The sequence below is a fragment of the Paramisgurnus dabryanus genome, chromosome 19 (genome assembly GCF_030506205.2).
Source record: "Paramisgurnus dabryanus chromosome 19, PD_genome_1.1, whole genome shotgun sequence".
NCBI lineage: Eukaryota > Metazoa > Chordata > Actinopteri > Cypriniformes > Cobitidae > Paramisgurnus > Paramisgurnus dabryanus.
Window position 1 is genome coordinate 22,287,208 of NC_133355.1, and position 23,429 is coordinate 22,310,636.

At 37.5% G+C, this 23,429-nt stretch overlaps 1 protein-coding gene across 1 annotated transcript; it reads left to right on the forward strand.

The window, feature by feature from the left end:
* Positions 1-339: 339 nt before the first annotated feature.
* On the forward strand, positions 340-20,161 carry ywhaz (tyrosine 3-monooxygenase/tryptophan 5-monooxygenase activation protein, zeta polypeptide). Its single transcript, XM_065293192.2, has 6 exons — positions 340-498; positions 2,074-2,376; positions 5,072-5,195; positions 16,636-16,799; positions 16,893-16,988; positions 19,193-20,161. The coding sequence occupies exons 2-6, from the start codon at positions 2,086-2,088 to the stop codon at positions 19,250-19,252; spliced, it is 735 nt and encodes a 244-aa protein (XP_065149264.2). The 5' UTR covers positions 340-498; positions 2,074-2,085; the 3' UTR covers positions 19,253-20,161.
* Positions 20,162-23,429: the final 3,268 nt, after the last annotated feature.

Genomic DNA, 23,429 nt, shown 5'->3' on the forward strand with positions numbered 1-23,429 from the left:
AAACCTGCATTACCTTTAAACCTAACAATGATCGATATCTTTGGTAAACATACTTTTAGTTTTCTTTTGTTCAATTCAACAATGTATGCATCAAAGGGGTTAATAGAGATTTTGCAATCTCTTCTTGCGATACCTCAGGATCAAAAGCGCTCCAGGTTATCCTTCCAGCCATAGCAGCGCACGCCACTCAAGAGCCAAGTTGCCATGGCAGCGGTTGACGTCACAAGTCCCTGCTCCAAGAGGGAAACCCCGTGGACCGTACTGGAACGCGTGGTTTGTTCCCAACCGTGTCAATCAAACATATATTCGGCAAAGTTGTACCGCCTTCCGAAACGCGCCGAAGCGTCATTTAACTATAGTCACGTGATATGGGTACTTCGAATCACACTTCGGAGCAGTGTTTCGAAACATCTACGCTTCGGGATCTCGACACAGCGTCGAAACGTCAGTTTCGCGTCGGCCATCCCTACCGGAGAGACAGCGCGAGCAATCTCACAGGTTAGCTTACTTTTGTTTCATCCACCTCTACTAACTTACTGTTGAAAATATATCAGTCGAGTTTTTTATTATGAGTATGTTTGTTTAAATGTAACGTTAAGTGAGCCGTTGGTATTTTTCAAGTGAAGTTAATGGTTTGTAAAGCCACACAGTGATGCTTTTCATTTTCCGCTTTATAAATGTCTCGTTAACGGCTGAGTTCCGCACGGACAACATAAGAATGTAAAATGTATGTATTTTTGTTAATAATGGACCGTTTATTAGCGTTGTATTTCGTGTTTTAGATTTTTACAGTCTCTCAAAATGTTTCAAACAACGAAAGGATGCGTCGTTAGCCGTCCTCCGCCCAGAAATATTAGTTAATCTGATATTCGTGCGTTATGGGCTCAGAACATGGGTGGAAAGTGATGATTTATCACATTCAGTATTTAGTTATTGAATATCTTGCAAGCCAGTTCATGTCGGGCACATTAGGCAAGGAAGTAGGGCGTCTACCTCCGCTGTGCTATGGAGTTCCTGTCAGCTGAAGGTAGCAAGACCGTGTGCCATTTATTAGTTTCCTGGTGGAAATGAAATCTGTTTTGACCTACCTTTCATCAGCACATTTCATACTGATCTTGTCTAAAAGATTTATTGATGTTAATACAGTTCAAACAAGTATTATTTTTTTTTTTAAACATAATGCATAGATTTAAGGTAAGTACAGGTAAGAAGCCGTTACAGCGCGAGCGCAGGGCGGGAACAACTTGCACGTATAAATACCCGGATGTGGCGTGATCAGACATCAGAGTGGAGATGAGCTGCACAGACTGAGCTTTCTTCTTCAAACCTTGTGTTGTATGAACTGGGCGTGGTCGGCCAAATAATGTCCCCATTTTTGGGCATTTCTCACTCATATTCTTGCATGTTGAATGATAAAAGATGTTTTTGTTCTTAGTGTTTGTAAAGTTTATTAAATACCAACCCTGCCAACAGCATGACAACATCTAGCATGGGTGATGTCATCTCTCATGTGTTGGAGAAAGCTCTTAAGAACTGACAACGTATTATTTTGTTTGATCTGATCTAACTTAAATGTTTAGCGAATTTTAGTGATGAGTGGTATATTTTCTTATTAAAAAGTTTTTCAACGTGTTTTTATTAAATCACAACTCTTAAAATGATGAAAATGGGATCAAGACAGTAAAAGTGGACAGACACTCTTGTGGTCTGTTTTACAGCTTAGATGACAGCATTTTGAATTTGTTTTGCTCAATAGCCAGTTCAATAATATAATTGGTTACTATGAGCCTTTTTAAATGTTGTACAGCTTTTCCTCATATAAAAGTACAGACTAGAGACCTAGGGCTTTGATACTGATATGAAAATTAGTAAATATAGCTTCAGGTGTATATTTGCTTCTGTGTGATTGATCAGTTTACTCAGTTAAGTGTTTGCCCATTTAACAGCCCAATTATTATGCCAGAATATCAAAACTCAGTGTATTACTGATTATTATTATTATTAAGAACCGTTTTTGCATCAATTTGCTAACTTCATATAAATTCACATCTACAATTCTTCATTGTCTCTTAGAACCAAGCAGCCATGGATAAGAGCCAACATGTGCAGAGGGCAAAACTGGCAGAGCAGGCCGAACGCTACGACGATATGGCCGCTTCCATGAAAGAGGTGACCGAGCTTGGAAAAGAGCTGACTGATGAGGAGAGGAACCTGCTGTCTGTGGCCTACAAGAACGTGGTGGGTGCTCGTCGGTCTGCCTGGAGGGTCGTGTCCAGCATCGAGCAGAAGACAGAGGACAGTGACAAACAGCATATGGCTGTAGAGTACCGGGAAAAGATTGAGAACGAGCTGAAGACCATCTGCAAAGATGTTCTGGTGAGTTTTGGGCCAAGGATTGTAACCACTGTAGCACTTGACATCTAATAGCAGATACTATGATGAACAATTTGCCAACCAATCTGTGCTGCTTTTTTAGTAGTGGTACTATGCTGCTACTCAAAAGTTTGTTTTAAAAAGTCTGCAACAAAGTTTTAGCTGAGCTTGTTGCTTTTACTCTGAAATTAATGTGATAAGAAAATAGTAAATATAATTTAAATAATTAGGGATGCACCGATACAAAATTTCTGTGGCGATATCGATATTCGATTGCCTGGTGACATCTACCGATACCCAGAAATTTCAGATTTTCTTTTACATTTTTCTAATTATTATGTATTAATGTCTAGAAGTCCTAAATGTACAACTACATCTCATTACCGCCATTGTCACCCAATACAAAATAATCACACAGTATGAGTTCTGATGCATTATCAATCTGCCCTGATCATCGGCTGTTTACAATCAGACGATGTACGATAGTTGGAAAAAAAAAACTTTTATCTGCCGATAACAATTATAGGGTCCCTAAAAATTATATAAAATAGAGTGCTGTAGGGATGGCGTCATTTTTCTCATAGACTTTTGGAATACTGCAAAAAAAAGTTTGACACTTACACCTTTTGTCTAACAAGACAATATTCACATTTGAATACAAATTGTATTAATTTTGAAGTGTAAATGTGTTTACCATACTAGAAATATAATGACTTCAAAATATCATTACAGTTTTGTTTAGCTTAAGTTTTCCATTTTAAGTTGATTATTTTCATCTTGTGCGGAAGACACACAGTTCCTGTCATTCGCATCGTGCCGTACAAATTTGCGTCTGTTCGCGTCTTTGCAGTGACTTTTTTTGCTTCTAATGTATATGCAGTCTTGTCGTACAATAAAGCAGCGAAATTGTAAATACTTGTCCATAACTGCAGTAAGCTGGCTCCGCCCTACTACGTGCTTCCGCTTAATTTACTTTTGCTTCAGTACTACGTCTGGGACTGCTGTGTAGCGTTTCGTTTTCTCCTTAAAAAATCTGCAGGTCCAATCAGCGAACAGAGGGTGCTGGCTAAGAACGATGACGTTGAGGTCGTGCGTCAGTTTGAGTTGTAGTTCAGTAATGGCAGCGGAGAAAGACGTGAGAAAAGCTATTTGGTCCGTTGTTGCAAAACTGCTGAATATGCAGAAGTTAAAGCCGGAGCAAGAACAATGTTTGCTAAGTTTTGTTGGTCTGATCATTCGGACTTGTTGTTTCCGTCCGGTTTCGGCGCATGATATACGTCACGACCACACGTTAGCGATCGCCTATGGCAGATCCTGAGTGACTCTGGCCAGATCCAATAGTTTTAAACTTCAACAGAGGACCCTCCTTAACAGAAGTGACGCTTTGCATTGTAACGTGGCAAGACTCTCTGTACAAATGAAATGAATGTACGAAAGTCTGGTTGGACCAGGCTATAACGGCAGGGCATAGGTCAAGAATACATTCAGAATACATACGTTTTTTTAATATACCGTTATATTTCACTATTGCAATATAACACCAAAATAGTAGTAGTTTCCGTGTTTTGTCCAGTGCATTGTTGGGTGGGGATGCTTTACCAGAAGTATCATTATTTTAATCTTTTAAGAACTTGAATCCCAAAGTGCATCATATTATCTATGTTAAAAATAAATAGAGGTTTATTCTCTTTTGTTATGCCATTGTCCCAGAGCTTCTGCCATTCGGTTTTGCCTAAAACTCACTCCCTGCTACCAGATAAGCTGAACAATGAGGTCTATTGTTTGATTAGTCACCCAATCAGCCCTTCTTCTGAAAGTGGTCTTGGTTAGGTTTTTTCCTTCAGGCAACTGAAATTGAGACTTAGTCTGTGCAAGTGGATAAGTCTTTAATGAATCACTCCTCTCTCCCGGTATCGAGCTGTTTTGCTTGACATGTATGACATTCCTCTCATTCTCTAGGTGTTATTTAGACTGCCTTTACCAAAAAAAATGATGTTTAATTTGTTCGTTGGGTGGTTGAAGTGAGCCTCCACAAAGTAGAAGTGTATCTTTTAGGTGGCCAGACATTAGTTGAGCTTTACTCCAAATACAGGAAGAGACCAATGGCTGATTCTAGTATTTACGAATGCATGGTTTTGACTGAAAGACATTCCTGTTGAATGTTCACACCCTGTGTTAACAGGCCACGAGGCCCTCTGCCAACAAAAGCTTTCCTTGCTTTTTACATGCATGTACCCTTATATGTTCAGCCTATGCTTTCTTTTATTTGACTACATTTCCATCCTTCTGGGCTCCAAGCCCATGCACCATTCATTGTAGAAAAAAGCAGGCTTTGTACTCTTGTTTCTGTCAAAATACTTTTCCATCTATTCACTTGCTTTGCTCTTACAAAAAGATACATACACTGAAGCTTTGTTTCAAGCAGCTATAAAACTTGTAGATCTCAGATGAGTGTGAATGTAATCCCATGGGACAATTCTTATGCAAGGTCACTGTTTGATTGTTACTGATTTCCTGTGACTACCGATGTCTATGGAATGTAACTTGTGGCTTCATCCTGATATGTAGTCATATTTTTGCCTTTGATACATCTGTGTTTAGTTGAGGAGGATGTTTTGATGGCCCATCTTGAGTCACTCCAACAGTGATCTCTACAGCTGTGTATATGCTCACAGGCACATGTTTGTCTCATCCACAGCATCTGCTGGACAAGTTTTTGATCCGCACCGATTCTGTGCCAGAGAGCCAGGTGTTTTACCTGAAGATGAAGGGAGATTATTACCGCTACCTGGCTGAGGTTGCCACAGGAGATGAGAAAACCTGTGAGTATCTGCAGAGCTACAAATCTCTGCAGTTAAGGATTTATTCAAAAATTGTGTGTTGTCTAGTGTCATTTATATTTATTTGTTAGCCTAGGCACCCAAAAGTGACCTACAAAGGCGAGAAATCTTAACATTTTGGCTTAATTTGTTCATTTATTTGATGATATATTAAAAAGTGTTTGCCGTTTGTCCATTTTACCTTTGCAGAAATAACAATGCTTTCATATTTATAAGTAAGTCCTAACTGTAATCTCCAACACATTTTTTCAGTCATTTTGGTACAGTATGTCGTCTTGCCATCTGTGTGGCCACACCTCCATCACTTTCTCTCTCTCTCACACACACACAGAGATTTTTTGGTTTGATAGGTGCCAGTGGAACCAGTCTTAACTTGTACTTCCACACCCTTAATGTCTGATTATTGAGTGAATCTTTCACAAAGTATCTTATTTGAGGTTTATGTTTCAGAATTTAAGACACACTTACGATACATATAGTCCATATTTGTAATAGTGTAGACATAACTAAATCTGATATTTAATACATGGTGAATTTCACATTAATTCGAAGTAATATACTGCCTCTGTTCCAAACACTAGTGAGCTGCCTACCTAGAGAACATTTTGACAATGTTTGTACCTGGTCAGAAACAATATTAATGAATTATTAATAATTAATGTTGGTATCTTATGCAAATGTCATCCACATACAAACTTGGTCACACAACTTAATTTAAGGAAAAATGTAAATATAAGACTAGTTGTAATATTCAGGTTTTTCTGATATATATTATATTATATTAGGGTGTGCCAATACCGATATTAAATTAATTGAAATGATATCTACAGATACTGATAGTTACCAATAGTTTAGCTTTTTTACTTCTTGTTTCAAATTATTATGTTGTGAAATGCTAGAAGTGGAGCGCATTCAACTACAACTGTTGTCATTGGCACCCAATTTAAAATAATCACACGCACCCCTTTTGATTGCCAAGATATCTACTTGTTTTCTGGGTCCAAGCCTCCGGTCATTTTAATGGAGGATACAGCTGTTTATGAGCACTATTTATTCATATCGCACATTTAAGTGAACTTTTTATAAACTCACAGTGTACACAGCAGGGTGATTCTTACGAAATCCAGATTTAGAAAGTGTCCAGCATCAGAATTTTTAAAAAGCCCTTGAAGCCTAGCCTAGAAATCTAGACGCACCCTAGCGGCCGCAAAATATATTTGCTGCCAGGGTTTAGTCTAGGCACTCACAATACACTTAACCGGTCCAAAAACCAAAATTTGGTCAGGCCAATCACATCGTGTGTAGCGTCTGTGGGGCGGGCTTAACATGATGACGACAGAGCTGCAACGGTTCCTACTTGAAAACAGAGAATGGCTGCTGCTGCTGGCGAACAGCTTTCTTTTGAAGCGGCTTTGGCCGCGACTCTGGAGGACTTAGACTTATGTTTTTCTTTGAGAGAAGAGCAAATAACCCTACTGAAGTCCTTTTTAAGCAAGAAAGATGTGTTTGGAGTTTTGCCGACTGGTTACGGTAACTACGTCACCTTCTTCGTTGCTCTGATCCGTCATAGCGCTATCCTATTGCGTGCAGAGGCATTTTGAGGGACAACCTTATATCCCGCCCCTTGCATTGAGCCGTTTGTGTGAAGAGTTGCCAGACCTTACATCTTGATGTAGGTCTGGCTAACCAGGCTACTTGAAGCCAATTTTTTTGCACATATAAGATTAAGGTCTTTTACTTACTATAACCATTATTTTTAGAGGATTTAAAAATATTTGCTACAGAATTATTTACACAATTTAGATGATCATTACCGTGACATGATATTACATTAAATATATGCATTTACAAACTCATGTTTCGGAAATGAGAACTAAAAAGTTGTCTAGGTACTATGACAAACAAAATGTCAACTTTTATCTGGAGAGAAAAAAATAAGAACGGCTTACCTGGTAGCCATCTTGAGTGTCACAGTCAATTATGTTTTTTTTCTAAATGTTAGTTCATTGAGGGCTTACACAATGATTGAAAATTGTTGCTGATGATGAGAAAATTGGTCTTGCACACATTTATATTCCTTATTATTGTCTCTACATTTACCAATGATCATCAAATACCAAAAACAGATTTTTTTCAATTTTTATTTTTTAATTATAAAAAATTTCCATCTCAAAGAACCCAAATCCAGTCATGGAGACGTTGTGATTATGAAAAATTTCCCCTTAAATGTGGAAAAAACAACAAAATTGGTTTGTATGATGTCATTTGAAATCATGTGCAAAATAGTACATGAAGAGATGTTTGTAACTGTTTGCTTCTTATTTTGATACTCTTACTCTGCATTTACTTTTTTTTATCAAAATGTTTCATGACACCTCCATAAGTCTAATTTCGCGAAAAATCACCCAGCAGTCGCCAGGCTCATGAAACCAGAGACGGCAATATATTAATAATTTATTTTAAAAAATTACATGTTCATCAGTCCATGTCTGGTCATCTCAGATTTTGTTATTTGTTGTTAAATTAGGATCTGGGCTTTTGGTAGTTTGAAATTATGATATGAGTGTAGAATAGTGTTATTTCCCTATGGCATCTGTGAGCAGTTGGCCCCAGAAGCGGTGCATGACATCAGACTTAACAAACAGATAATCTGCCCTGATCATTACCTGGTTTAAAAAAAATCGTCCAATACTTTGGGCATCTCTGCTTAATGTCAAATATGTATAGAAAAGAACACATTTTCTCCTTTCATTAAAGTTGCAATGAAATTGTAATGGAAAAACTGTAATTTTTTTGGGAATATTGTGGTTTAAAAAGGCTTCCTTTGCAAACTGACTCACAGTGACTGACTCAAACATGATACACTGTTACTAGGGTGGGGATGTGCAGTTTTAAAACCTTTTAGTTTGTTTAGTATAAAGTGTATGGGCTGATGTTTGATTTTTATTTTTTTTTATTTTTTTCGTAATCTCTTACTGTACAATCACACGGGGCGTAAGCGTTAACGCTTCCTTATTTACTTTTAATGGGTGATGTCATGCATTTCTAAACTGAATTGTGGATCCATCAACGTCGCGTCACTGCCGTTGCTCACGGCAGAAGTTGAAATTTTCTCAACTTTTCAAGCGCCAACGCCATCAGCCATCATCAGATTGCCTTATGCAAATAACCTAGTGCGAGCCAGCCAGTTAAGTTTATGCAAGACTGGAGCATGTGTTGCAGCCACTGTGATTGGCTGTTGGCCACGCTTCAGACAAGACTTCCGTCCCGTGTGAATTTACCGTTACAGTAGGAAATTCTCTAGGACTAAAATGGGTTGTGCATAGGGGTGTAACGATTCATTCGTTTTCTCGATGCATCGATTACAAATCCTGCCGATGCATATGCATCGATCTTGAAACCTGGATTTTTGAATCGTGAATCGTTTGTTTCGATTTTATATTTAACAATCGAATGAATCGTGATTATATAACGAATATGATGGATAATAAAAAATATATAAATAAATTTTAAATTAGTTACATCTGCGACGTAAAATGAGCAGTGGATTACTTCACTACTCTTCAATTTGCGGCGCGCCTGTTTGCTGTCATTTGAATAAACACAGCAGACAGTGCACAAATGGAGGGACACGAAGGAGAACAACGCACCAGCCAACATGAGATCAAAGGTTTGGGATTACTTCAGTTTTCACGAAGTAAATTGAAAGACTGTCCGAAGTCCGTTGCAGTTTGCAGACATTGTAAATCTGAGTTAAAATACATTGGAAATACAACGAACCTTATTAGCAACCATCTCCGCAGATGCCATGCCATTAAGATAGACATACCTGCACTTAAAGCAGCTAGTATTTTAGGGTCAGACGTGAGAAGTGCTACTCCTTTACACACTTTGCTGTATTTACACACTTTGCTGTATTTCCTAAATTTTCAGGAAATGTATGCAATGTTTACAATAAACGTTTATGGTGCATTGAATATGTAGAAGTAGTATTATTTTTCTTGGTTTACTTGCTTTAATGTATTTTGAGTCCTAAGAAGTTAAGCTATTAAACTAAAGTCCTGAATCTAGTTAATGAAAATCTATTAAATGGTCATGAATTTCCCAAATATTTCTTTTATTTGCTCAGATGCAGATGTATACTAATTTATAGAACAGAATCGTTAATATTCGAATCAAATCAAATTTTATTGTTAATCGAATCGAATTGAATCGTTCTGGTTAGCAAAAATCGTTTTTGAATCGAATCGGAAACCTTTGAATCGTGAATCGAATCGATTCGCTGTCTACCCAAAGATTCACAGCCCTAGTTGTGCAGGTTTTTGTGGTGTACGCTGTGCTGTTTAGTGGTTCACTCAAGTGCTCTGACACTATACTGTGTGCTCCAAGCTTCATGTAAAGTTTGTTGCCTTTAATTGCAATGGTTATGGCAGGCCAAAATTTTACTTGGGCCTTTCCCAAAAAAATTCAGTGGAGGAAAATTTGTGTGATGTGCAAGTGTTTCAAATCAGTCTTTAATGATGTTCCATTTAGGTTAGGATGCTGTCTTAGAAAGTTGTTGCCTATGTAAGAGAGATGACATATGTTTGGTACAGACCCGCTTGATTGTTTGAACTCAAAGGGTCAATCAATTAACCCTTTCTAATAATGTTAGAAGAAGTCACACGTTATAATAGCCGAATTCATATATTATATTAATTATATATCTTGAGATGAAGTCGGGAGTTGGAGGTTTATATCTGAAGGCCTTGTGTCCTAGTTCATAAAGCTCTTGAGACGCAAGCTGCTTGCAGATTAATTTAAGGACATCCAGTGTGACTGTTATATCATTTCATGCCTCCTGTGTCTCAAGTAGCCCACATGTATTCTGCATGTTATGTCCTCTATTTGCTGTCAAATTTTAATGTTGCATCTTGTTGATGCACTGACCTGTACTGCTCTTTTAGTTAAAGTACAATTTAGGGATGCTTAACGATTAATCGCGATTAATCGTTAGCAGAATAAAAGTTTTTGTTTACATGATATATGTGTGTGAACTGTGTATAATAACTTTGTATAAATAAATGTACACACATGCATGTATATGTTTTAGAAATGTTTACATGTGTATATACATGTATATTTATATATTTATGTATAATTTTTATTATAAATATAAATACTTAATATATACATTTTTTTTTTCTTAAAATTATACATGAATGTGTTCATATTTATATATATATACATATTTATTATACACAGTTTACACACATATGTGATGTAAACAAAAACTTTTATTCTGCTAACGATTAATCACGATTAATTGTTTAGCATCCCTAGTACAATTTATTATAACAAAACATTCTCATACAAATGCAGTCATGCACCATATAACCAAGCTGAGTTAGGCTGAATAAACTTTCATTACCGTAAATTCGCTTTTTTATCATTACAAAGTACTAGGGATGCACCGAATATTTTCGGCTGAAAATAGCCCAAAAGAGCATTTTCGGCTTTCGGCCGAAAGACTTTTCTCACCGAAACAATACGGCCGAAATGTTGTGATGACGCAAACAGAAACCGCGACCTGCACGTGCTTGTCTGAAGCTGAAGCAACATGTATGCGGCGTGGATGTATTTAACCGCAAAAAGGCGCTAAAGTACGCACAGAGGCACCTGCGGTTGTGTCCGGTCCAGACGTGATCATCACAGTGAGTACGCCCTTCAAAGATAAGAAATCTTGATGTGTAAACTTTAGAGAGAGTCGTGCAAATGTGTCTCATACTGTATAGTCCATTGACATACATGTGCCGAATAAAGCAATGAAAAACAACGTAACGTTTTTATGCTGCGCTGTTTGGGATTCGCCTTCGTTCTGTGTGCGCACGCGTTTAAGTGCCCTCAATAGTGCACACACGAGTGAGACGCAAACAAGCTAACGTAAAATCTTTCTGTTATTGACAGGGCACATATAAACAAAATTATCTCCAAAGTATTCTTTTTCTAATAAAAACATATATGTTTTAAGTTTATGTATAGATTACAGTCATAATATATGTAATAATAATAATTATATATATATATATATATATATATATATATATATATATATATATATATATATATATATATATATATATATATATATATATATATATATATATATATATATATATATATATATATATATATATATATATATATATATATATATATATTTCATTTATACAATAAAGACAGTGTTATGGCTCATTTAATTCGATTTCTGTACCTAATGCTAATGTAAGCCCTTATTAATGTGCAGCTTTGTTCTTTTTTTATAAATGTTTGTAATTTCTTTATTTGTTATTAGATTTTCCCCACCCCCTTTTTGCTGATCGGAAAAATAATCCGATCCGTGCCTCAAAAACTGTAATGTGATCTGAACCGTGAGTTTTGTGATCTGTCACACACACCCCTAGTAAAGTTAGTACACAGTGACAGCCATAAATGCATTTGTACTAATAATTGGCATAATAATTTATTTCGGTGTTTCGGTTTCGGTTTTTCGGCCTTGGTTTCCTCGTTTTTGGTTTCGGCCAAGAATTTTCATTTCGGTGCATCCCTACAAAGTACACATGAATTCAGAAATGATGACCTGTGCTTTGATTCAGTGAGTTGATTCACTGAGAGTGACTCCTGCGATCGTTCAACTGATTCATTCGAGCTAGCCAATCAACACAAGTTGTGTAGATTCAATTATACATTGTTTTAAAATCCTTTGTCTTTCTATTAGGGGTGGCACGGTTCACAAAACCCTCGGTTCGGTTCGTATCACGGTTCTATGGTCACGGTTCAGTACGGTTCTTGTTGTTATTTTTTCTTTAAATTTTTCACACGCCAGAAATGTATTATCTTATTAATGTATTAATTATCCATAATTTAGGATACATCATTAAAAAAGTTATATCATGTAATCATGCACAAACTGAATTTGACTTTAAGCACATTGGACCATCTCTGAGGAAAGCCAGATGAGATTTTGATAGAGCAAGAGAGAAGACATTGATGATTTCAACATGCTTTTCATTTAATTGGCAAAAAAGAGAATGTGTATTGCCATCTACATAAACTTTATGTGCATTTTTAGCACACAAAGATAACTTGCATTTATTAAAATGCCAACTTCAGTGTAGCTCTTAGATTTATCACTGAGAGGCTGCTTTAATACTGAGAGTTTATGTGGACGAGAGAGAAACATAACCTTTGCACCTGTAATATTTAAATCCGTCTCTTTTGTCCACTTTTGACCACTTCTGTCCTGATTACTTTGAGGGGCAATTTCTGAAATAAGATCGCGCAACTTTCACACGCTAGCAAAATGAAACTACGCGGAAATCAGCCGCTTTAATTTTATCAATGAAAGGCTAAAAATAGCGCTGAATATGAAAAGACGTAAAACATTGTGTTCAGTACCTCAGATAAATGGTCGGAGAGAAGGCGATCTCCTGTGGCTGTTGGAGAATATTCAACCCATAGACTGCAGTTCAATCTGTTGTTTTATTTCCGCTGTCATCATAAGTAACATGAAATAAAAATATGTTTCCACACACCAAACTTATACGACGCTGGCGCATCCTCCAACTGCGGGCAGACTTCCTTTTCTCTCCCACTTGCCATTTCTACACGTAATATAACCTGCAGTACTTATACTCCAAACGAGTCACCTCTTCTTTCGCGCGAAAGGGAAACACGCTATCTGAGGTCACATACAGGGCATGAGACTACATTGCGCATGCCATGAACCGTTGAACCGTGCGGTACACACGCGCTCCGAACCGAGACAAGCGAACCGAACGGTTCGGATTTTTTTCATGGACCGTGCCACCCCTACTTTCTATGGTGCGCCATAGCAGATTTAGCCCCTAAATGCAGTGCAAAATATACTTCAGGCAATCTTTTGTACTGTTTTCTTACATTTTCCCTCCACATGTGGTCTTCACCTCAGGTGGGTGTGCAAAAAAAAAGTCTCACTTTCCAATAGATGCACAATACTATTAGGGTTTCTTCTGCTTCCTGCTGGGTTTGATGAATTTTTAAGAGCCTGGTGTGTTTCTATGGCAGCACAGGAGTGAACGATCTAAGAGATGTGACTGAAGCTACCATCTGTGGTGGAGACGAATTTGGAAATTGCTGCAGATCCTAGTTATGTTTGTGCAGTGTTATGGTTGAGCTTTGGGTTCTTAGTTGCTTATATCTTATTGTGGTTTAGCAGCGCTGACCTACTACTGTCAGCGTGATGGCTGCCTCATCATCGCCATGGCAACTGCATCTGGCACGCGCCCGTCGTCCAGCTGGGTGTCGGCAGTAGGCAGAACCTCCTGCGGGTAGGTTGTACACTGCCTTGGCCGCTATTCAGCGGTGTCCAAAAGCACAGGGGCTTATGCTTATCTGCAGTGCTGCTTGTCATTTAAACATTTGTGCATTTTTCTCTGAACACCAATTAATATAGAAAACCATAGACTCTTAACACATCACCGTATGACATACAAACATCCTTGCGTTTTGCTGAGCCAGGTCTTTTAAGAATCGACATGAAAATTTTATTCTGAAAGGTTCTTCTTTGAAATACAGCTTTTTCTGTTAGTCACATAATTTGCAGTATGATTCATCGCTGCGTCCGAAACGCGAAAAGCAGTAGGCGAGGAGAGTAGTACTGTATGTCCGAATTTATAGTATTTAAAAAACAGTAGGCAAAAAGTACCCAGATGACCTACTACTACTGGCAAGATCCTGAAGTGTTCAATCGATGGACACTTTACTATCCCGTGAGCCCCCGGGAGAGGAGTTTTTTTTTTTAAACAAATTTCCGAAAGCAATAATCCGACTCTATTCAAATGCAAATACATATATTAAACGGCTTGTTTAACGTCATGACTAGTTAATTGAAGATTTATGTCAGGTGATGTATCGACATGGCGGTGTACGTTGGAATTCATTCATACTATCCATATTCATACTAGAGCTGCAACTATCGACTATTTTTTCAACCGATTAATCTATCGATTATTTTTTCGATTAATCGAATAGTCTAATGATTTTTTTATACATATAAACCCCCTAACAAATAATAAATGTAACATCTGCAATTAACGCCAACATTTTATTTAAGCATTTTCTTAATTAAACAAACACACAAACCTAAATTTTCAACATGAAAAATAAAGTGGCAGTGCCACTTTAAAAGAGGCATTATTCACCTTAAACAATAAAATAGGCATATATTAATATTTTAAACATTAGTTTATGATTAGTACATGCATTAACTCAGCATTAGTTCAGACTGAAGTAAAAATAAGTTCATTGTGATTCATGAACCCTTATATAAGATGTAATGGTTATATTATTACTGTTAATATTATTACTATTAGTAGTACTGCATTCTCATTTAACTTTAACATTTAACTTTTCTTAAGTTCCGGGTAAAAAACAAGTTCAGTTAGTATGATCTTCTAATATTTTATAAACAGCATTTACGCCGCTGTTACTTTAAATAAACGCATGTCAGGAATAGGCATGGGCCGGTTACCGGTTTCAAGGTATACCGAGGTTTAAAACAGTCAAGGTTTCAAAACCACTAAAATGTTCTGTGATACCGTCTCCAAGGTATGAGCTGTGCTTATACAAAATTCATTAAATCATGAAGTCATGTGATTGATTTGATGTTTACATTTAATATACATTACGAAAATATTATATATGTTTTGAAAGCATATTATAATTTAAAGGCTTAATTGTACCTGGCATTTGAAAATAACAAATTTTAGTGTTGCAATGGCAATACCGCAACACCGTGAAACCGTGGTATTTTTGCTAAAGGTTATCATACCGCCAGAATCTTATACCGGCCCATGCCTAGTCAGGAATACCTTACAAGACGAGCTTCTGTAATATCTGCGCACATATTCGCAAAAAAGACGTTCATTGGGAACTCCGCACTGCCAGCTGGCTTTCAGTGCACGCGGGCACATGCCTATCAGTTCTCAATGTGACAGTAACTTATTATTTCATAACTTCTTAATATAAAAACATGTCCTGCTCTTTATTTACTGTTTCAACATACTGCCCAGAAGCGATGCAATGTCACGTCTGTCAGGCGTCTCGCAGCTCGTATTAAACGAAGATGTAAACGCAGCTGTATTAAGCACAATATGTATTGATTCTATTGTTTATAGAGTAAGTATAAAAACTTACTGTAATAGTTCAAATTCTTACGCTGACGTCTCGTCATTTTGAGGTCGGAGAGCACCAGGTTTTCTTCTTTTAAGATGATCATACACAGGTGTTGCGCTGCTGTGGTATGCCATTTCAGTTTTACACAGTATGTGTTTTATTTGGTCTCTGCTTAAAGTATTCCCACACTTTTGATCGCGTTCTGTCTGTTTGGTATAACACTTGTATCACCCGGTCGGAGCTGAAGCCGCCTTCATTTCAAAATGTAAACAGTGCGACGCATCGACGCATTTCCGGCAAATCGACGTAATTACGTAATCGACGTAATCGACTACGTCGACGCGTCGTTCCAGCCCTAATTCATACTATATAGTACCTACTGTTTTAACGCTCTGAGTAGGTACTTCATTTAATTCAGTACCGACTGTCACAGTGTGCGATTTCAGACGCACCCCTTGTGTTACCATTTTGCTTCCTGGGTCAGTTGGTAGAGCATTATCTTAGCATTGCAAATTGTTGTGGGTTTGATTCCCAGGAAAAAGACAAAGTGAAAAAAAGTTATGGCTCTTATGCATTGTAAGTCACATTATGGGCTTTCGCACCACCGGAACGGGACTATTTGGCAAACTGGGAATGATTTTAGTCCAGAAACACATTTTGGCGGGTTGGCCATCAGTATGAATGTTGCGTAACTTCAGAGTCCCATAGTGCTGCCTAATGATTAGTCACGACTATTTGTTTGCTGAATAAAAGTTATTGTTTACATAATTATTATACACAGTACATCAACAAATATGTGTATATATAATACAAACACATGTGTGTATAATTTTAAGGAAAAATATATTGATTTAATAAATATTTATATATGATATAAATTATATGGAAATATACAAATGTTTATACACATGCAAATATTTCTTAAATATATACATATAATAATAATAATAATAATAATAATAATTATTATTATTATTATTATTATTATTATTATACACATTACACACACATTTAACATGTAAACAAAATTTTTTATTCTGCAAATGATTAGTCAAGAAAGCAGCCAGGAAAATAGTAAGCGTGTCGGTACTCATTCCTGTAAATTAGTACCTGAACTAATTGGCATTTGGATAAAAGCATCTGCCAAATGCATAACTATGTCATAGACATCCCTAACCCTTGTTATGAGCAAAAATGGTAATGTTTACTTTGTGTGTCTTGCATACAGCCATCATCCAGAAGTCTCAGGAAGGCTACCAGGCTGCCTTTGACATCAGTAAAGATAATATGCAGCCAACTCATCCCATCCGCCTAGGCCTGGCTCTCAACTTTTCTGTCTTCTACTACGAGATTCTCAACTCACCCGAGCAGGCCTGTGAACTGGCCAAGAAGGTTAGAATACACACACATTCATGCAGATGTGAATAAAGCAACTTGAGATTTTGTTTTGATTTGGCCTTTTTTACTATTATTTATCCCTTATAGGCTTTTGATGATGCCATTGCTGAGCTGGACCAGTTAACCGAAGACTCGTACAAAGACAGCACACTGATCATGCAGCTACTTCGAGACAATCTGACAGTGAGTTCTTCATGCTTTCCTTAAAAGACTGTCTTAAGTAATTGACAGCATTGTGAACAAATGTATCACCCTTTTCACACATAGGGTGTTTCACACCTAGTTCATTTGAGCACTCCAAATGCTATCGAAGCAGTTCAGGGTGTATATGTTAACAATCCAAGTGATCTCAGACCTTCCTAAAAGGACCCAAAAGTGAACCAAACTCAGACCACGTCAAGAGGTGGTCCTCTTTTGAGTCCACTATATTGTGAACACCAAAAGGACTGAGGTCACATTCCACACGTTCCTTTTCTGGTTCACTTTAAGTCAACTGGGTTTGGTTCTTTTAAAATGAACTATATGTGAAAACACCAATAGATTACGGAAAATATTGATGTTATGGGATCATTTGATTATTGGTTTATTCACACTTCCAGTGATTTTCTGGAATCTGTGCGTGAATTCACACACATACCATAAACTCCTGTAAAGACACATGGGGTATTTAAAGTCCTGCACTTGGTTTTTTCCACAGCGTTCAAACTATCCATGATTTCTCTCTCGAGAAACCACATGTGTGCATTTTAGTTTATGACAAGATCATAAGGAGCGTGTGATGTGCTGTTCTGTCATCCTGGTGATTGATCTCAGCTTCTGTGTGAATAGCGAAGATCTCCCTGATATCTGCTTCAGTCCAGTTTGCCGACATTTCTCGTCGTGAATGTTGATTTGCGTTTAAATCCCTGTTTTAAAATGCTGAACCACGTCTGGTTGCGATGACGCGATGCACACTTCTTATGACATTGTTTCTGCATTTTGTTTACACAGAATGCTTTCATAAATGTAACGGCAATTAGGGATGTGCATTTATGTCATTTTTTCATTTCGATTAATCCATAGGTCTGAAGCACGAGTACTCTATTAACTGGGGGCAGGGCAATTAATTAAAGGGGCGGGGGGTACACGTCATGGTGAAAATGAAAATATTTTTATTAAAACACTCAAATAAAACTTAATTTTAAAGAAACTATGACAGAACAATGAACACATACTAGATTATTAATGAATTAAATGTTTTTAACAGAAACCTCTAACAGGAAAAGCTGCATGATGGAATGAAACTAAAGGGTTAATAAACACAAACCGAAGTGCTTTATGACGCACTCTGCATAATATTAAGCCTTTATACAACATAAATGTACAACCTGCATCTATCTGCATAAAATGCAAGACTTCAACTAAGTTTTCAACTAAGTTATCTAAAAAAAAGAAAGTTTAACTCCCTTTGTGGATGTGCATCATAAACAGCGCACTTTTTATGTCCAATCAAAGCTCAAGCTTCATAACACTAAGCAGCTTTAAGTGTTTTGCTATCATTTTAGCGTTTAGCTGTGTCGTGTCGTCCTCTTACCTCAGTGAAGATGTAATGGTAATGCTCGTATGGCTCTCTGGTATCTCTTGACATTTGATGTTTAAATATGAGATGATAACCCATTGAACTTTTGACAGCGCTGTACATTTTGCACCTGACTGACTGTATTTCCGAAAATCACGGCAAATCAGTGATGTGAGTTGTGGCCGGCTTCGTGGGTCGGCGGGTTGCTGCGGCGCTTTCGCGCGGAATTATCTGTTTGTTTTTTAATCACGCATGGTAATGTTACTGATGTCATACGTCGGTCTGCGTAGCTCCAGACCCAGTCTTTACTACCAAATGCGCTTGTAACGCTAACCAGACATCCAAATGCCGCCATATCCACAATAAATAAATAAATAAACCCACATGATCATCGTTTTCGTGATCGATCATCGATGCCACGTTTGAGTACACGATCAATCGAGTACTCGTGCCCATCCCTAACGGCAATGTTACTAGGTCCTCTTTAAGGGAGAGATCTCAAACATTTACGGGACGCATTTGTGTTCACACAGAAGCCAATTTTAATATGTTTTCTGGGACTAACGTGCTGTGTGGATGGGGTTATAATGTGAAATTGTGCAATAACAGCAGTAAAGCCTAAAATACTAGCAGTTTGTGTAAACATGGTCAGGTATAGAGATGTTATCACTATTACTTCATAAAGGAAGTTACATTTTAATATTTAAAAAAGATTTGACATGCACACGAAATATGATGCAAACAAAAATACTGGAAAATAATTGCGATAATATATTAACCAGGGATATATTGTGTACCTAGTTAAAATGTCTCCTCCTATGCTTTTCAGCTGTGGACCTCTGACAATCAAGCCGACGGCGATGACACAGAGGACGGACAGGCTAACTAAAGCCAACTCGACTATGAAACTTTTCAGTCAGCACAGCGAGAAACTATGCTGACGCTTCTACAGTTCCAGCTTCATGCTCACCAGCCCGTCATTTATGTGTTTTTTTGGATATGAGAGTGTGAAGGAAAGACTGTGTTTGATGGCTGTGTATGTGTGTGTTTGTTTGGGGGGAGGGGGGGCAAACAACAGCTGTTTGTCTACATAGTGTGTTAATTCGGTGGAGTGGAGACGACGTTATTTGTTGGTTTTATGTGTGCCCGTGCATGTGGCCGTTGTGGTGCTTTAGCACCCCATATGCAAGTCACCATTAAGCCAACAACGTCATTTGAACTTTGAGTGCATACGAGTGAGAGAGCGAGAGAATGAAACCTTTTCTGAGTTTGCAAGGGGAGCATTTAGTGATTGGGTTTCTTGTGGCTTAGACTGAATTCTTCATTTTCCTAAATAATCATGGGAAATCAACCAAAAGTATGATTGATGCATTTGGATCGTGGAAGATATTCCACTTGTCTAACTGTCAAATGTTCGATTTCTCATTGGTGAATACATGTACAATCTCCTATTGTCAACCACAGACCTAAGATTTAAAAAGACTTGACACATGGCTTATACTGTAACTTTGATATACACGTCTTGCAACGAGAACAGTAAGTCGTGCTTTTCATCTGATTATTACTGTTTTCTATTAGGATTTTTTGTTTTGTACTACTTAGTTTGGTTTTAGTTTGTTTACTCTTTTGATACTTGCCTAAAATGCATGTGGCTTTAGTTAATCAGGGTGACTGGAATAGAAACTGTCTATTGGAATTTTCATACAGAACACTCAGCATTATTGTTATTTGTTACATAGGGTGGGCAAAGGGGTTTGGATTTCATGTTAGTGGAATTAAAAAAAATGAGAAAAACCTACATGATCTCTTGTTCTTATTCTCAAGTTTCTATACGTTTTTGAATGCTAGTGGTTTGAATCCAAAAAAGAGCTTACTTCTGGACTTCATTCTGTTGGTTAGGGTTGGAAAAATGGGGTCAGTTTGGGTGACCCAAATTAAGGTTAGAAAGGATATGTAGGAAAGGAAAAATTGTGTACTTGCCTCAATGGAATCATTCCAAACCTGTATAATTTTATTTCATGCTTGGACCACAAAAGGCCAAAGTAGGCAAAATGTGTCTCTTTGTCATACTCTAAATGAGGACGATGCTGTCAAACACAAAACTAAAAAATGTTTTAGATCGGTAGCCCACTTCACACATCATGCACCAAAGCTCCCAGTTTGCCCTTTCTGGTAAATATTGCAAACTGGCTATACTCGCATATACCATCTTTTATTTTTTGACTCTCTGTTTTGCTCTCATTCACACATCAGCACCGGTATGTCAAATTGTATTTGAATAGGTAGCCATGTCTAATGCCTGATCAAAAGTCTTTATTAATCATATTGGAGCTCTGGTAGCTTGATGTGCAGGCTGTGAATACGTAAAGCAAAGGTGGTAGGCTTAGGTGGGTTAATTGGTTACCTAGTAAACTAACTAAAAGAGAAACCTTGGATTAATTCCACAATCTAGAGAATCATGCCAAAAACGGACCAAAATATGACTTGAGACTGGCGTCTCTTTATCCTTCAGAGTTCAAACTAGTCTTTAACCTCCTAAGAGCTGGATGTCACATTTTTTTGATGTTCGCACCATAAAACTTAATTTTGTGTAACTGGACCCTGACACAAACTTGGACAATTACACTGCTTCATGTTCAAATAAAAATATTTGATTATTATATTTATTTGTTCTTCCTAACCCCAAAATAGCTGGAAAAAATCTGAAAAAAAGACAAACCAAAGCTCGGGTCTTAGGAGGTTAAAAAAGGCGGACAGGACTAAGCATAGGAATGTCACTTAAACGAAATGCACCTTGCGTGAAAAAGCCACTTACATTAAAAGTAAAAAGATAGGTTAGGACAAGTTAGGAAAATGTAAAAGATGCAAATAAGTCTGTTCTTAAAATAAAGCCATATGAACCTTTAGTTTTATTTTATTTTTTGTCAAGACATTCTGGTTTAAACTTTTTCTTTAATGGGACTATTTGGAATGACAATTGATGAAAGGAAACAGAAATCTTATTTGTGGGCTGAACTATGCTTTAATTTTATTCAGGACAGGGCTTTAATAGTAAACCTCCACTTTGACTTGAAGTGGTAATGGTGGTCAAGCGGTTGTTTTCTAAGACCTGTTTAACATGCGGAGCAGGAAATGGGTCATTTAATCTCAGTGGAAGCTTCAGTCATTTGAGTTCGCAAAGGCCTTTGAGCCCTGCACCAGATTTTAAAGAGTGGACCAAGGACAGGTGACTTTCATAACAGGTGACTTATGACAAATGTCCCAGTAAAATTTCCCATTTCACAAACTTGATGTGATTTGTTTGTTCATTGTATGTTAACATGTATTTTTAAAAGCACAAATAGGCGTTTCTAACAATTAACCATACATAAATAAAATGAATGCTACATAAGTGTAATATAAGTATATTTTGTAAGCATATCCAGATGCGTACAGATACAGTACAATGTTTTTTATATTACAGAAATAATCTCTTTTTGTTAAAAATAAATCAAATGGTACTATTAAAAGAATGCGAAGCTCTATATTCCTGTACTGTATGTCTGAAAAGCTTCTTGGAAATGCAGTTTGGGTGTGTCAAAGAAGAGCCTCAGGCTACGGCTGTGGGATGGGCCCATGTTGCTATGGAGATAGCTGGACTGCATGACACAAGAGCAGAACTTCTGTGGAGAGGAGATGAGTAATCCACATGAACAATTTAGGGATACAGAAACTTCTCTGAGTAATGAAAAATCACACTCAGGCATATGAGACGGATGTGGGTTATTCAGTTCTTCCAGAGGCAAATCTTAATATGGGCATCATTGTAATCTGAAATTAGTGTTTCGGCAAACTGCGTATGATATTTAAAGTACACATAAAAATCTAGTGATTTAGTTAGATCAACATGAAAGAATACAATGGATTTTTATTAAACATAGGAGTATAAATAAGCCCTAATGTACTTATGTAAAAGAAATAGGCAACACAACATTTAGCATGTTAGCAAGTCACTGATGTAAATGATTACAAACGATAGTTGTGCCCTATACAAATGACATTATTGATGAGTTAGACCCTGTTCACCAATGTCAATGAATCACCTGAATGTCTTTGTAGTCAGTTTAAAAATGCACATTTTTGAAGATGGTTTACAGAAAAAATATGAAGTACTAATATATAAACTTCACTGAGGTTGTGAGCTTTAAAAGATTTGGAAAGGTCAATTTCATTACTGCAGTTGCCTTGACATGCTGAGTACTAGTTCTCGCCCAGATCCAGACACAAGACCCTCTAAAGCCCAAATCCAGACCGACAAAAGACCCTCAATAGACCAGATCTACACCAACACAAGATCATCTAACGTCCACCCCGAAAAAAGAGCCTCTATAGCCCAGATTCAGACTGACACAAGACCCTCTAAAGCCCAGATTCAGACCAACAAAAGACCCTCTAAAGCCCAGATCCAGACCTACACAAGACCCTCTAAAGCCCAGATCCAAACCTACACAAGATCATCTAAAGTTCAGTCCGAAAAAAGACCTCTATAGCCCAGATTCAGACTGACACAAGACCCTCTAAAGCCCAGATCCAGAATGAAACAAGATCATCTAAAGCCCAGATTCAGACCAACAAAAGACCCTCTATAGCTCAGATCTAGACCGACACAAGATCATCTAAAGCCCAGATCTAGACTGACACAAGATCATCTAAAGCCCAGATTCAGACCAACAAAAGACCATCTATAGCTCAGATCTAGACCGACACAAGATCATCTAAAGCCCAGATCCAGAATGACACAAGATCCTCTAAAGCCCAGATCCAGACCTACACAAGACCCTCTAAAGGCCAGATACAGACCTACACAAGACCCTCTAAAGGCCATATCTAGACTGACACAAGATCTTCTAAAGCCCAGATCCAGACCTACACAAGACCCTCTAAAGGCCAGATACAGACCTACACAAGACCCTCTAAAGGCCATATCTAGACTGACACAAGATCCTCTAAAGCCCAGATCCAGACCTACACAAGACCCTCTAAAGCCCATATTGACAAAAGACCCTCTATAGCTCAGATCTAGACCG

Coding starts and splice junctions, on each gene's coding strand:
- ywhaz (XM_065293192.2), top strand. CDS start 2,086: ATGGATAAGAGCCAACATGTGCAGAGGGCAAAACTGGCAGAGCAGGCC. Junction 16,800..16,892: donor CCTGTGAACTGGCCAAGAAG/GTTAGAATACAC, acceptor TATCCCTTATAG/GCTTTTGATGATGCCATTGC. Junction 16,989..19,192: donor TACTTCGAGACAATCTGACA/GTGAGTTCTTCA, acceptor TATGCTTTTCAG/CTGTGGACCTCTGACAATCA.